The 15,367-nt window shown below is 38.5% G+C and overlaps 1 protein-coding gene across 2 annotated transcripts; it reads left to right on the top strand.

The window, feature by feature from the left end:
* Positions 1–1,389: 1,389 nt before the first annotated feature.
* On the top strand, positions 1,390–10,125 carry LOC146494346 (uncharacterized). Of its 2 annotated transcripts, XM_085145592.1 has the most exons (5): positions 1,396–1,625; positions 1,734–1,859; positions 1,954–2,164; positions 3,000–3,172; positions 6,179–10,125. In XM_085145592.1, the coding sequence occupies exons 1-5, from the start codon at positions 1,599–1,601 to the stop codon at positions 6,227–6,229; spliced, it is 588 nt and encodes a 195-aa protein (XP_085001718.1). In that variant the 5' UTR covers positions 1,396–1,598; the 3' UTR covers positions 6,230–10,125. The 2 variants fall into 2 exon arrangements, with proteins under 2 accessions (XP_085001717.1, XP_085001718.1); XM_085145591.1 differs by lacking the exon at positions 6,179–10,125 and having other exon boundaries at positions 1,390–1,625; positions 3,000–4,473.
* Positions 10,126–15,367: the final 5,242 nt, after the last annotated feature.

The raw sequence follows: 15,367 nt of genomic DNA, 5'->3' as shown, positions 1-15,367 counted from the left end.
CTCTGACGCAGGACAGCGTGAGAACAAAGTCTCACAATTTTTACAACCTTGTCCCCGACGCTGCTCTTTTTTCCGGAGCTGTTCAGATTTCTGGCCGAGGAGGTGGTGCTGCTGCTATTTTTAAAAATTCATTTTTATCTCAGATGATCTCTTTAAACTCCATTCAGATGGTGAAAACCAAAATTGGATGACTTAACACTTTGTATGGTATTTTAACATATCATCCACTTGTGTCTGCTGCACTTTTTTATCTTAGACTTTCAGGACTTTTTATCTTTGACTATTAAGTGAGGCAGCATTATCATTGTCTGGACTTTAACAGACAGCGATACTGAGGAGTGTGAATGTGCTTGGCCCCATTCACCTTGCAGGACATGCTTTGGACTCTGCCTTCATAAATGCAGTCGCTTTCATTTTAATGTTACACAGAGATAAAACAATTAAGTACAAAATGCAGGTTTTGAACTGGCCTGGCCCTATCTGAAAAAGTAATTGCCCCCTAGCTGGTTGTGCCACTCTTGGCAGCAGAGAACTCCAATCAAGCTTTTGTGATATGTGTCTTTCACATCACTGTGGAGACATTTTGACCCACACTTTAAAGAATTGCTTTAAATTGTCCACCTGGGAGGTTTTTGAGCATGAATGGCCTGTTTAAGGTTATGCCAAAACAACTTAATAGCTTTTAAGTCCAGACTTGGGCCAATTCAGAACCTTCATTTTATTTATTCATTTATTATTTTTTTGTGCTGGTGTGTGTTGGATCATTGTCCTACTGCATGATCCAGGTGTGCGTGAGTTTCAAGGTACAAACAGTCGGCTGGACACGTTTTTCCTGGTAGAGAGCAGAATTCATGGTTCAAGCAGTTCTTTAGATGTTGTTCTGAGTTCTTTTGTGACCTCTTGGATGAGTCATCTATTTTGGTAGGCTGGCCACTCATAGAAAGGCTTACCACTTATCAAAGTTTTCTCCATCTATTAGTCATGGCTCTCTGCATGGTTCACTGAAGTCTCAAAGCCTTATAAGTGGCATTGAGACTGATAGACATCAATGACTTTGTTTCATATTTGTTCTTGAGTTTCTTCAGATGGTGGCATGATGTGCAGCTTTTCCTTTTCCTTGAGTCAGCAGTTCTCTCATTAATCATACCTGGACATGGCTACTGAAACTGAACTCAGCTTTTCCAAAAAAACAGTTAATCTACAATTTAACGAGAGTGGAAAAAACCATGTGTGCTTTTTCATAAAGGGCAAAGTTTTTGGACAGCCTTTTTTCCTCAATAAATGAAATCATCACTTAAAAACTGTATTTACTGAGGTTATCTCTGTCTAATATAAATTTTGTTTTATGATCTAAAACGTGTTAGTGTGGCAAATGTGCAAAAAATAAGAAATCAGGAAGGCAGCAAAGACTGTGTTACACTGTATACACACACACTGCACCACACGGGGGCATGCTTTTCCACTCAGTAAATACCTCCTATTAATATGCTCGGCTTAAAAAGCCCCTTTTACAGGAAACTGGTAAACTATGACTCACTTTCAAGGAAAATGAGAAACACTTGTTACAGTGAACTTAAGTGTTGATTGACTTGTAAAAGATGTGCAGGCTGACATTGGTCATCAAGGTGAGTTAAATCTGAATTTTAGAGCATCATCAAAACTTTTTGCAGGTGCTTCCAAATATTCAAACTGTAGCTCTCTTCTCTCTGAACTCCGTGGTTTGTTTATCTCAGCTGTTGCTGTTGCATTATGCGAGCCAGAGTAAAATCGATATCGAAAGATGCTGCAATGAAGATGTCTCACTTGAGTGTCCAGTTGCTGAAAAGAACAGCAATTTCCTCTCTGTGGCATGGTACAAGGTTAGTCATTTACTTCAGGCTTAAAAGTGTCGATTGTATTTTGTAGATGTAAATTTTGTAAACATCAAAACTGCTTGTGTTTGTTATTTAACAGGTAAACAATGGGAATAAACATGGCATTATCAGGAGGGGTAATGGTGAGGATCCAGTGTACTACAACTTTTCTCGTGAGGTCACATTTGGGGAGAAGCAGAATCTTCTTCTGCTTAAGGTTTCACCTGCCGATTCAGGCGATTACGAGTGTGTCATCAGCGCAAATGTAGGGCGTCAAAACCAGAATCACAAAGTCAGCCTGATCGTTAATGGTAAGTTTTCAATTAAATATTGCTGGCAGAAATATGAGTTTTTGCTACCTCAGGTAGCGCATTGAAAGTGAGCTACATATGAGCCTAGACAATGTATTGACATATTTGCTGATCTTGAGAGACAGAGTCAGAGTTTATTATGGCAAAGCATCGTCTTCGTACAGGGCAGTTAAAGCTCTGTAGGATATACAGAATGTTAAAGGTTTATCAGGAAATGTGAATATTGAACAAATGTTTGCTAATTTAAATGTATTTATTGATAAATGTACAGTGAGGTGTTAATGAAACTGTATACGATAAACCTAAATATACTGTAAAATATATATACAGATATGTCCTCATATGGGACAATGATTTTACAACACAATAAAGTCATCATTGCTTAACAAAGTATAAAACACTACTGAGCAGACCTGTAAGTGTAAGTGGCAATCAAGCCAGTGCATCATATAATTCTCACACAAGTCTCAGGAAGTCTCAGGAAGTTAAATCTATCTAACAGTCTTACATAATTTAACCCCCGCCTTACCTCTGCAAACTGTCATGATGCCACATCAAAAGGCAGGAAAAGCATCTCCAGAAATCACACTTTTTCCATTTCCACTGTGACATTTAAAGAGCATATTTTCCATCCAGCCTCTTTTATTAATTCAAGCAAAAAATTTTCTAATGGGAAAATGTTTAATTAAACCACATTTGTAACCCAAATGCAGAAATTCTGCATAACTGATATCACAGTTTTTCAGGAAGTAATTTGAAATCAATTCAAACTGATATGCAAATAACCTCACTTTGTGCTATAGTGATTTTTTTATTTTATGTCGTCTAAATACAGAGTGCGTGCCCACAGCTCCGCTGACAACACTGAATTATTTGAACACAACAATGACAGCTCCGACCAGTCCGCCCTGCCTGACACAACTCCTGGACCTGCCGGTCACGTGGAGCATAGCTGGCTATGTGGCAGTGGCCCTGGCCAAAATACTTCTGTCTCTAATCGTCATCTGGGTAAATATAGTCTTTTATTTTTCTGCAAACAGAGGAGAAATTAATCAAAACATTTAGGGGATGTTTTGGTACACGCAGCACTTCAGATACTTAAACAGTTTTAAGCCTATTTCACTAGCGCCCGTTCACAGAGACCATGGGGTAAATAGATTCAAAGATGACTTCTATAATCACAGCCACTTAATAATTTGACAGTTGCTAAGTCTTCTAAGTAACAGCTGAACCAAAGACATTTGTTCATGACCTCTTAATGACACATTAAACCGTTTCACATTGTTCGTTTGGGGGATTTTCCTCAGTGTTTCCAGTAATGTGGCTTTTGATTTTTGGGGAAAAGAACAACCGTTGTTGGGTGTTTAAAAAACAAAACAGTGTTTTGTTGGTGCATACAAAGTGAAACGAAAGCAAACAGAGAATTACACAGGACTCCAACTGTAATTTACAGGCTCATGATTGCTACAATAAATTATTGCCTTTCAAAGAATCATCATAGACAGTTTAGAAAGGAACTATTGGTTAAGTTAGCTAAGTTTAATCAAAACAGATAGAAAAGGGATAAGACTTGATTTTCAACACACTTGCAAAAATCAAACATCACAGTCTTTTCTGGTTTCAAAACAGAATCAGCGGTGAAGCTAAAATTTCTTCCATGTACACTGATATTTAAAGTAGGATGTGTAGCCTGAGCTGAGGGAGCAAAACAATTAAAACATCTATGTCTTATCAGTTTTATCCAGAAAGAAACATTCACCCATTCTGTCTGAAAACGTTGTGGTTTTAGGGACCTAGAAACACATCTGGTGGAAACATATGTAGGTAAAAACAGATAAGGCTGAAACTAGAACTGTGTGAAAAAAAACCACAGAGACAAGTAAAGAAGAAATTCAACTTTTTTAAGTGTCCTTACTTTTATTTACCAGCCCTAGAAAAGTTCAAGATGTGGTTAAAGTGAAGGCTTTCAGGTTCAATTCAAAGGGTTTAGCTATTTCCTAATACCCCATTTTCCAGAGGCTCACAAATCATGATGCAAAATAACAGTGTCAAATATAAGGAATTCCTCTAATTATTGGATGAACAATTTTTTGTAGTCAACGACTGACAGAAGTATAGAAGCCATGGACATCACTAAATCCTTGTCTTTCCACTCTCCGTCATCTGCAGTAAATGCTCTGCGTGGCCTTTACACAAGCCGCCTCCAGTTGCTGCTCTCTGCGAGTCTTTTGGGGTTTGGTTTTGTATTTAATGACAAGTGTATTTAATCAGGTGACTGACTTGGCCCTTGAGTAATATCCAATTTCTTTGCATTAAAAAACTCTTGGGGGTACTTTTTTTTGTATATGTTGGGTTTTTATCCATTTGCACTGTGGACCACAGTGAATCAGTTTTGCAGCATTTGGCTGATTCTGAGGGGAGAGTGTATCTACGTACACTTACCAGTTACGTCATCAATAAACACCCTGGCTCCACTGGCAGCTGTAGACTTTAACAATAATACGCCTACATCCTCAAGAGTTTTATTCACTTAGTTCATGTGAAGTTGTTTATCTTACCTAGAAAACGATTCTGCTATTTTTTACTTCAGTTGTCTTCATTGTCATTCTTTTTAAGAATGTACCAGATTTTTCAGTTTTGTCCTTTGCTTACTTTTTTTTTGCTGTCCTAATGATGGCCTCCCTGCACTGACATCTCTTTTGAACTCAGATTTTAAATTATAGTGAAAAACTGTATAAACATAAATTCAACACTTTAAATCTGCTTTAGATGATAGGTCTGCTTCATTTTGCAATGAAATATCAGGGGAACAGAGCTCACCTGTACATGAAACTTGTGCCAGTTGTGCAATTAATTTTGAGCCTCTGAAAATGGACGATTATCTATAAAAATAATTAATCCCTAAAAAGTTAATACAATGCTTTTGTTAAACCCCTTGAATTCAACATAGAAGACGCCACTTCAATCTTGACTGTTTGATTTAAAAGCATGGGAGTATACAGATTTAGAGTATATTTCCCAGACTTTGTAGAAATAAAAATAAAGAATTTGTATACAAGTCAAGAGAGCCTAAACAGACATTTTTAAGAATATATTTATGTTTGTGATTACGTGAACACAACAATGTAAACACTGCAACAGAAGAAACGACTGTGTATGGTATGATCTGGTGGTTGTAGTTCAGGAAGTAGAGCAGGTCATCTACTAACTGGAGGTGGTGCCATGCGGACGCACCTGCATGGCATCCACAATCACGCCCGCCGTGTTAAAAACACAGGGAAAAAGGGGTTGTTGGGTATTGTGGTGTGTTGCATGTGCGGCTGGCAGCTTGTGAGCTGCAGCCGGGCCAAATAAAAATGGTCTTTACCTTGCAACTTTATTGCAAGGTAAAGAGCAAGTACTTCATGAGAATCAGAAGGAAAAATTCCCTTTTAACAGGAAGAAACCACAAAACCACAAAGCCAGGGAAGGTTGATAATGACTAATGATTAAATGTGGAGTGGTGTATAAACATGCGAGTGAAAAGAGGTGAGTGAAGAAGAAACTAATAATGAATATAAAAAATAAAAATCTTTTTTCATTTTGATAGCCTGATTTCATTTAGTACAAAAATCAAACTAACTAATGAAGAAGTCAGGGAGCATTTCTTTTAGTAGAGGACAGACATTACAGAGATAGAGTAATGGCTTAATGTCACTGTTGACGTTATCTCTAATATTCTAAATACTACGTAAATAACACAGTTAGTGTGAAAACCCCATTTCCTGTTAGTCAGTAATGTCACTGCCATCCTCCAGTTGATAATGTGCACCCATGCAACAGTTTGGTTGATGTGGTTCATGTTGTTGAGAAAATGTAGGCAAACAGCCTCTATTTCTGCACTGCATTTCCTGTTTAACTCTGATAGTATTTCTTCCTACAGTCAAAGCTGACAGTCTTGTTTCCAGCATAATTCCCTCAATGTATCTTGTATGTACATATTTTTTTTTTCTGTGTGTTTCTTTGAAAATCCAGATTATTCGTCTCAGATCTTCAAGGCAACGATATAATAAGTGGCATAACTGAACCAACAATACAGACCGTCTACACACAGCCTTCCACGCGAGCGGGGAATTTTTTTCTTTTTAATTTATTCTATTTCTAAATGAGTTTTGTAAGACTCGTGTATTTTTTTTTTTTACATGTAAATTGTAACACAGTTTTTGAGACCTCTACATAATGAATGTAAATTTTCAAATGTAATAAATAATAAACACTCCGGTTTTAACAAATTAGTATTTTCTGGCAGTTATTTCATGTTTTGGGCGTTACAGGTTTAAAAACACGCCTCGTCTCTTTATTGGTAACAAGGAGGTCAACGTTAACAGGCAAAGGTACACGATTTGTTTATTTCCTGTGGCCTAGTTATTTTCGTCCACCACAATTAGTTTCAGAAAGCAAACGTCCACAGAAAGCAAAAGTATTGTATCAACTCTTTGAGAAGTATAATCATTTTTATGCATAGTCCTTCATTTTACAAAAGCTCAGAAGTATTTCTAGACTAGTATATGTATATTCTAGCCTAGTATATTCTAAACTAGTGTATGTTTTTCATCTTTGGATGAAAACCTTTGCAGCCTGCCTGAAATCTAAGACCTACAGACTTCTTGGGTTGCTTTTGCAGTATGCTTTGAATCGTTATCGATTTGCACTGTGAAGCACTGTCTGATGATCTGAGCAGAGAGCAGAGCCCTGTACACTTCAGAATTCACCCCGCTGCTTCCATCAACAATCTATCCTCAATAACCACTAGTGACCAAGTTCTTCTGGTAGCCTTACATGCCCACACTATGACACTGCCTCCTCTGTGTTCAATAATGTTGTTTGGCTTGGGGTGCTGTTTCTCTCCTTCTTCATACTGTTTTCTTCCTGTCAAGTTAATCATGGTTACATCTGACCAAATGTTTTTTTCCTAGAACTCTTGAGGTTCTTTTAGATGCTTTGTGGTGAAGTGTAATTTAGCCTTCCTGTTCTTGTATGTAACCAGTGGTTTGTTCCTTGTTGTAAACCCTCTGCACGAAGATGTCTCTTGATTTTAAACTTTGATGATGATAAAACTGGAAAGTTCTTGACTTCATCAGATTTGTTTTTCTTAACCATGGAAATAACTCTGTCAGCATGCACAGTGGTCTTGGGGCTTTTGTGGTTGCTGAGCTTGCAATTGCATTCATTCTTTTTAAGCATGTACCAGACTGTTGATTTGGCCACTCCTGACAAATTATCTAATAGGTTTTTTCTGCTTTTCAACCTAATCATGGCGTCTTTCACTTGCATCGACATCTTTTAGGACGTCAATGTTAGAGTTCCAAATGCATGTTTAACACTTGGAATCAACTCCTGATGTTCCAGTTTCTCTTAGTTTGTTGTGAAATAATGAGAGAACAGACCTCAGTTGTTCAATTCCTCCTGAAAATGTGGCACTATACATAAAATTAGCTGGACATATAAAACTACTGCTATAGTCAGTAGTTTTATAGTTTCAGTTTCAGGGACAGTTTCAGTAACGTACAAGAGGAAACCAAACAGTATTGAGGTCAAATGCAGAGCAACAACTAAACTCACACTATCCTTTTTCCTGTGGAGAAACTGGTTTTAGTCATCATATTTCCAAATTATTCTGAAACCCACATCGTTTGGTAATCTGCATCACAATGTAAACGTGTAATTGCTTTTCATTTGTATATTTGTCATATATAGCACTGTATATAATTTCCATGGAGCTCATCTAATAATTCCCTATCAGATAACTTTAACAACAACATATAAGCAACTGTAACTGAGTGTTCCTTTCTTCTTTTCTTTTTTCAAATGTCACAGTCTACCAACACCCAATGCAGTTTTCTTGATTTTGAGGTCTTGTTTATAAAAAGTTAAACACACCCTTACTGCTTCCATAGGAATTAAGAGGCCAAGTAACATTGAGGGGGTGCTAATCACATTCACTTGATTAACTGATCATCAGTAGGTGCCACTTTTCCCTTTTACACAGCTGACTCTCATCAGTAATCAAAAGTATTAAATCCCAGGGAAAGGTGAGCTCTGGGCCAGGGTGCCATGTGAGTGGTTACAGCTAGTGAGCTGAGTGTTTGTGGTGTTTGCAGCTAGTGAGCTGCTCTCTTTCTTTTTGGCTTATGTTTTACTTTATTGACCAACACCTGAGTTTTGTTTGTTTTCTTAAATGGTGCTAGCGGCTTGTCCGTCTCTTTTAGTTGAGCTACTTTAATAAAACACTTTAATGTAACCCTTATGCCTTCTTGTCTCCTTTTTCTGACCCGGACACTTTTTGTTACTTCCCCCTCACCGCCTAGACCCCTCAGGGGAACGTAACAGATCGATCATTATACAGTTTTGTTTGAAGAGAGAGGGACCAGAAAACAAGCTGGTGCTCTTTTATGAGGAAGTAACACCTATAACTAAACTTAGCACAAAAGGTAAGGAAACTTGTTCTTTGTTGTAACAATGCTTCTTGGCAAGAAATCTTATACTTTTGGAAAGCTTGTTTATTTCCCATCAAATGGGTTGAGTTGAGTATGTGGGCTGCACCCATGAAAAGCTTCCCAGATCTTTTCTGCCAATGCCAAACAGGTTATGCTGTAATTAACTCTTGTTTGGTGTCATTTATTGACATGACTGAAGTCTGAAGAAACAAGACATATCGTAATTTCACATTGTATTAATTTAACGAAAGCATGTAGCATGTGGAAAGCCATACACAGCCACAACAGCCTTGTTGTAAAGCACAGGCGTCGAACTCCAGGCCTCGAGGGCCGGTGTCCTGCAGGTTTTAGATGTGTCCTTGATCCAAAACAGCTGATTTAAATGGTTAAATTACCTCCTTAATGTATCTTGAAGTTCTACAGAGGTCTGGTAATGAACTAATAGTTTGATTCAGGTGTGTTGACCCAGGGTGAGATCTAAAACCTGCAGGACACCGGCCCTCGAGGCCTGGAGTTCGACAACCCTGTTGTAAAGGCTCACCTTTCAGCACACTCACTTCACCAGATGCACCTTGCTTCTTTTCCTCACCTTTGATTCGTGTGTGGTGCTTGCCCTGAATTGCACTCACCTGTCACCCGTTATAAAAGGACTGCACCTTATACTACTGAGTTCATGTATTATTTCGAGTTACTTAAATCACACTTTATTTCCTTTCAGAAATAGCAGTCCATGTGTGTCTTTTATTTTGCTCATTATTCAATAAAATGAGAAACTTGCAAGTGATTGCTGACTGTTCATTCTCATTTTGACCGGATGAGCCATGATGGTAACAATCTCCTCCACCTCCTCTGAACCTTCCTTCAAAACAAGCCTAGCACCTCCTCCTCATGCTGGTCACCAGCTTGTTCACACACTGCTGTAGGATGGTGTCCCATTATCAAGCCAGTATTTGTCTCAACTCAGCCAGCGTGGTTGCATTGGTCAGTCTGGCAAGAACAGCACATCCAAGCAAATCCCACAAGTGCTCAGTGGGGTTCAGGTCAGAACTGCAGGTAAGCCATTACATGGACTCCCAAATCCCAAATTCCAGAGGTAGTCTCTGATAAACCCCCCCCTGTGGGGGTGAGCGTTGTCATCTTGGAGGACAGAGCTTGTTCCTAGACTGTGGCGATATGGGATTGCCTCTGGTTGCAGAATTCCATCTCGATATTGCTCTACAAAGAGATTGCCTCCAGTCATAACGTGGAAAACAGGCCTGGCTGCGAAGGGCAGTCGTGGCAGGTCTATTGGAAGCCCTATGAGACCAGAGATTAGCTGTCTTCAGTCTATTCCAGATTGTCTGGGTAGAGAGCTGCCAGCCATATCATCCTGCAAACTTTGACTGGAAATCTGCAGGACTGCCTACAGTTTCCAACTCTTGACAGGGTGGTGAAGTTTCCCTATGGCATTGACCCTATACAGATCAGTCAAATGTGGCCTGCTTGGTGAAGCAGGTCCATGCTCATGGGTGCTGCTAATCAGGCACTTGGCTGTCAGCACCTCAGGAGCAGAATAACCAGTTTGGCATTGGCAGAAAACATTTGTCAAGTTTTTCATGGTTTAACCCACATACTCAACTCTGCTGCTCAAGCCACAAATGTATTTTCCTTACGAACATGGAATTGGTTAAGGGGGGAAATAAACAGGATTTCCAACATGTAATATTTATTGCCAAGAAACATTATTACATCAAAGAAATAAATCAGCCAAATATAAATTTCCTTACTTTAAAGTTTTCAAAATTAAAATTTCAAAATTAATAGCATTCATTTTCACCCCCACAGAGCAGCTTCTTTTGGGTGTTATGACTGCAGTTTAAGTTGCAGATAATAAATATTTTAAACTTAGGCACAGACTGAATGCTTTCTCCTTACGTTATTTTTATCCTAAACTCTGATAAAAAGCTCCACTGCTCCACCACAGATTCACATTTTAAAAACATGCTTAACTGCTTTCATGCTGAAGATCAATACCCATCATGTCTGCTTGTATCATTATGATTAACTCATCCATTTTCTGGATCAGTAGCACAAAATATATATTTTTACAAAAACAGAAATGAGACTTCTGTGTTAAGAGGAAGTAAACCGATTTACTGGCATTCCACAACACCGAGCTCTTCCTGTGTGTACCACCCTTAATTCCTGTTTAAGAAGTGAAAGTGTAGCATAAGCTTGTGCTCTACAGTCTGCACAGACTTGGACTATTGTTGGTGCAGGATTCTAGCAGCGAGAATAAATGGTTCACTCAGTAGAGTGGAGTAAATACCTACCTCTGAGTTCTCCTCCTGCTTTACAAAGTCAGACACAGGATACACGTCATTGTGTTTGTAAATACGGATTAGAGATTATACAAGAGGTGAGGTGGGAGTACATGCTGCTCACTGGGAGCAGCATGTACAGTGTGGAAAATAATGTGCAGAGGCCACCATCTACTGGCAAATCCTCAGAAAACATCACAGTCTGGCAAACCGGCACAACAGCTGACTTATCCAGAATGACACTGGACTTTTAAAAAATATTTAAAAGACAACCTTTTAAATAATGTATGATGTGGTCTAATAATAATAATACAATGGAATAATGGCCTATGATTACAAAATGTTTGGATGCACTTTCAAATTGTGCATATGTGCTGTGTTTAATGCACCTGAAGAGCATTCAACATGAAAATAGAGTCAGGGGCCACTAGTGCAATGCTTGGGTAACAATAGTTATATACTGAACAGGGTGTTCAGTATATAACTATTAAGTAAGTACATTTTTTCAGCTCCAAATTAGGTTAAACGGAGCAGAACATTTTACAAAGCTATGATAATGAAATTTCTTTAGTCAACCAGTTAGGCGCTTAGTCAAGAAAGTAACAAAAAGTAAAAAACTTCAATGAATCTTTCAAAACAGACCCCAACAGCACATGCTGACTCACAAAAAATAGCACTGGAAAGAGGGCTCAAATGTAGGACACTGAAGCCAGTTAAATACACAAACAAAAAAGGCAAGCCTTTGATGGCCAATGGAAAAACCGAAGATACAAATTCCAACAGGTGAGTAAATAAAACAGAAATTCACACACGGGGCACAAGAAGCTAGGGAAGGCCAGCCAGAGTGAACAGTGAACCAGTGTTATAAATGTGGAGAGCTAATTAGGGGATTATGTGAATGCAGGCACAAGTAGGTTGGTTTTAAGTTTTGTGTCTTAATGGAATAAAATGATTTCTATTTTTATGTTGTCATCACATGTAGTGGTAGAAAACATTTCAAGAGTCTGCAGGGCGAAGAAGGAAACGGTTAACAATGTTTCTATCTTCTACCCTTTAAAAGCCGGCAACCTTTGACAACTTCTGCACATTTCAGCCCATTTTGACCTTTAAAACCTCTCATTTTTATAACAGGGTTAATGCATAGAGGACTCAGATGACCTTCAAAAGGTGTTTACTTAGTTTAAAACCACAAATCTCTCAGGCAATGGAAGGAAAAAGCAATCTGTGTCAAGCGTTATGTCCTTTATGTTTCCTCATATTTATACTCTAATGGTATTCTTTGTGTGGCAGAATTATGAAGTAGTCACAAAGTTCTAGGGAAAACAAACTTACCCATGGATGCTGACACAGTAAACACTAAATACAACACAAGTGGATGATTTTTGCAGCAAATACATAGCAGCAAAATAAGTTTTATTTGATCTTTTTCAAGTCTTCTTTGAAATTACTGTCAACAGTTTCTGAGAATAAAAAGCTTTTCTGCACTTTACAAATAATGTTTGATGTTTTTCTTTTACATATGTTTTATGGATTTAGAGAATAGAATAGAATAGAATAGAATAGAATGCCTTTATAGTCACAATACAGACGTACAATGACTTACAGAGCATCTCCTACTCAGTGGAAGTAGGAGGAGTGGGAGGAGAAAGGGAGGTGAGGTGCACAGTTTCAGCACTATATACATACAAACAGTATTTAGAAAAAACATTAAATAAATAAGTAAAAAAATAGTGTTATGTATTTACAGTGTGGGTTGGTGCAGGTAAAATTAAGTATTGCACAGTGGTGGTTTATAGAGGGAAGTCCTTGGAATGGGGGGTGGAACTGTGTTACCAGTGCATATATGAGTTCAGGGTGGTTATGGTTCTTGAAAAGAAACTGTTCTTGAGTCTGTACACCTGAACACTTCCCCTGAGGGAAGCAAGTTGAACGGGTCAAAACCAGGGTGGGAGCTGGGGGATACTAAGATACCCACCCAAGCCCACTGCCTCTCACCAAGGGCAACTTCAGACTGAGACAGAGTCCAGCCCCTTTCCAGGAAAATGGTTCCAGAGCCCAAGCCATGCGTTGAGGTGAGCCTCACTATATCTAGTTGGTACCCCTCAGCCTCATGCACTAACTCAGGCTCCTTCCCCACCAGAGAGGTGATGTTCCATGTCCCAATTTCTAGTCTTGGTAGCCGGGGATCAGTCTGCCAGGGCCTTCACTCCTGGTACGTCCACCAGACACTTGTTCTCAGGCACCCTCCCTGGGCCTGGCTCTAGGCCAGGGCCCCGGTAACCCTAGGCCGGGTGAACTGTTCCCTTGATCTTGCACTCATAGGGCTCTTCTGAGTCGCTCTTTGTCTGGTACCTCACTCAGAACCAATTTGCCATGGGAGACCATACCAGGAGGCAAAAGCCCCCGGACAACATAGCCCCTAGGATCCCTGGGACACACAAACTGCTCTACCACGATAAGGTAGCGATTCGCAGAGGGGTAGTGTAGTTACCTGAAATAAAAAAAATAAAAGTTACATTCTAAGAAAAACAGCAAATTGAAATACTTTATATTTACAAACTAAAAATTGAAGCATGAATGCATTTAATGTGTTTCTGTCTTTGTCAGGTTTAATTTCTTTATTTCTTTATTTTTATTTTTTTGATGTACTGTATTTGAAAACTAAGTGTTGACAATTGCTAAAGTGGAATAGAAGGACCTTAAAGCACACCATCTTTATGACTTCTTAGTATGACATTTCTTGGTATTGTGTATTCATGTTTAGATACTTTTACAAGCTTAACAAGCAACTCTGAGGTAGTCTTGTGTGACTAGTTTGTGTCTCTCTGTCCATCTGAAGCACAGAGGAAACTTGCAGGAGGAGAAGTGCAGAATGCACAGGTGTATCCTTTTACTCTTGGAGTATAAAAGAGCCAGGGCACACAGCTGGAACACACACATTGATACTTGTATTTTTGCTTAGGACTTATTTCATATAATATATATAATAATAATATAATAATTCTTTAATAGCCTTGTACCTTTCATCTGTGTGAAGTTTAAGTGGATTTTGGTATTTTATTTGTGTTTAGTAAGTTACTTCCTGTTTTATTTTGGTAGTAGTGATGGGATTTCCAGCTCTTTTTAGAGAACCGGCTCTTTCGGCTCAGATCACTAAAAAGAGCCAGCTCTTTCGGATCTGAAGCGGCTCTTCAGGTTGTTTTGTTGCTTTAATTAATTTATTATTAACAATAATATAAAATTATGCACAAAAGGAATTACTAATGTAAAAAAAAAGTGGTTTTATTTATATATGTTTATATATAAATATATGTGGTGGCCCCTAGAGACAAAGCACGTACAAACTCCAAAACACATTCCTAGAGTTAACTGAACTTCCAAAACAGAGCTACTAGATTACTTAAATTACACAATTGAAAGCATATGTGTATTGTTTGTGTATTTATACACAGGCACTCATATATATTCAAATAATTAAAAAAAAAAAAAAAGTTAATTTACCTGTTACTACCTCACACCAAATCCGGTCGTTGGTACTTGCTGGCTTGTGTAGCCACTCAACAAAAGCTCAACACTGCGCCCCAGCATCCTGGAGCACTTCTGTTGTCTTTTGTACGTGTTTGGGAGTGTGTATGTGCTTTGTCTCTAGGGGCCACCGTAAATATACTTTTATTTATTCACTCCACATAAAATGTAATAAATAAATCATATAATACAAAAACCAATTAGTCACAGTTCAGCTTTTAACTATTTAAATTTTCAGCTTTTTCCTTTTAAACAAATTTAAAATGAAACAACATAAAACACTACAAACCACAACACAATTAAATATAAATTAAAATATGAAAACAAAAAGAAGATGCACATTCTCTGTCATATGGACCTGCACGAATAAACTTTCTGAATCCTTTATCATCTGCAACTGAAAATAGTTGTGGATGATTACTATACCTTTGTCCCTGGCTCTCTTTCTCTCTCTCTCCCTCCTGCTCTGTTCCTGTGCTACTGCAAGTGTAACTACCGCCCCTCCCCCCAGCAAAGGCTCGCATGCGGAGTGAAGTGGAAAAAAGTGCAAGAGAGGTGAGAGAAAGAAAAAAAAAACCCGGCTCGCGTCGTTCACGTCAAAGACCCGGCTCTAAGAGCCATTTTGGTAGTCTCATGCCTTTCTTGCTTCTACTTTTCTTCCTGTCGCTCTGGTTTCACTGTTTGTGACTTACCTACTTAACTTAAAAAAACAAATCCTGATAACGGGTAATGTGTGAAACAGTAGGCTATAAATAGCCTTGCCCACAGTCTTTCGGCATCTGTTAGCCCTCCCTCTTGTTCCTTGTTTATTCTGAGTTTTGTTTTATTTTAGGTCACCTTTCTGTTTGTGTTGTGGACTTTGTATTTATTTGCACTGCTTTAACAACTTTAATTAAGGTCTG

This window comes from Neolamprologus multifasciatus, chromosome 20, assembly GCF_963576455.1.
Source record: "Neolamprologus multifasciatus chromosome 20, fNeoMul1.2, whole genome shotgun sequence".
Classification (NCBI taxonomy): Eukaryota; Metazoa; Chordata; class Actinopteri; order Cichliformes; family Cichlidae; genus Neolamprologus; species Neolamprologus multifasciatus.
This window is presented reverse-complemented; position numbering and strand designations above follow the sequence as displayed.

Excerpts from the sequence above, each read along its gene's own strand:
- LOC146494346 (XM_085145591.1), top strand. The coding sequence starts at position 1,599 with ATGTGCAGGCTGACATTGGTCATCAAG. Across the intron at positions 1,626-1,733 it reads GGCTGACATTGGTCATCAAG|CTGTTGCTGTTGCATTATGC; the intron begins GTGAGTTAAATC and ends TGTTTATCTCAG. Across the intron at positions 2,165-2,999 it reads AGTCAGCCTGATCGTTAATG|AGTGCGTGCCCACAGCTCCG; the intron begins GTAAGTTTTCAA and ends GTCTAAATACAG.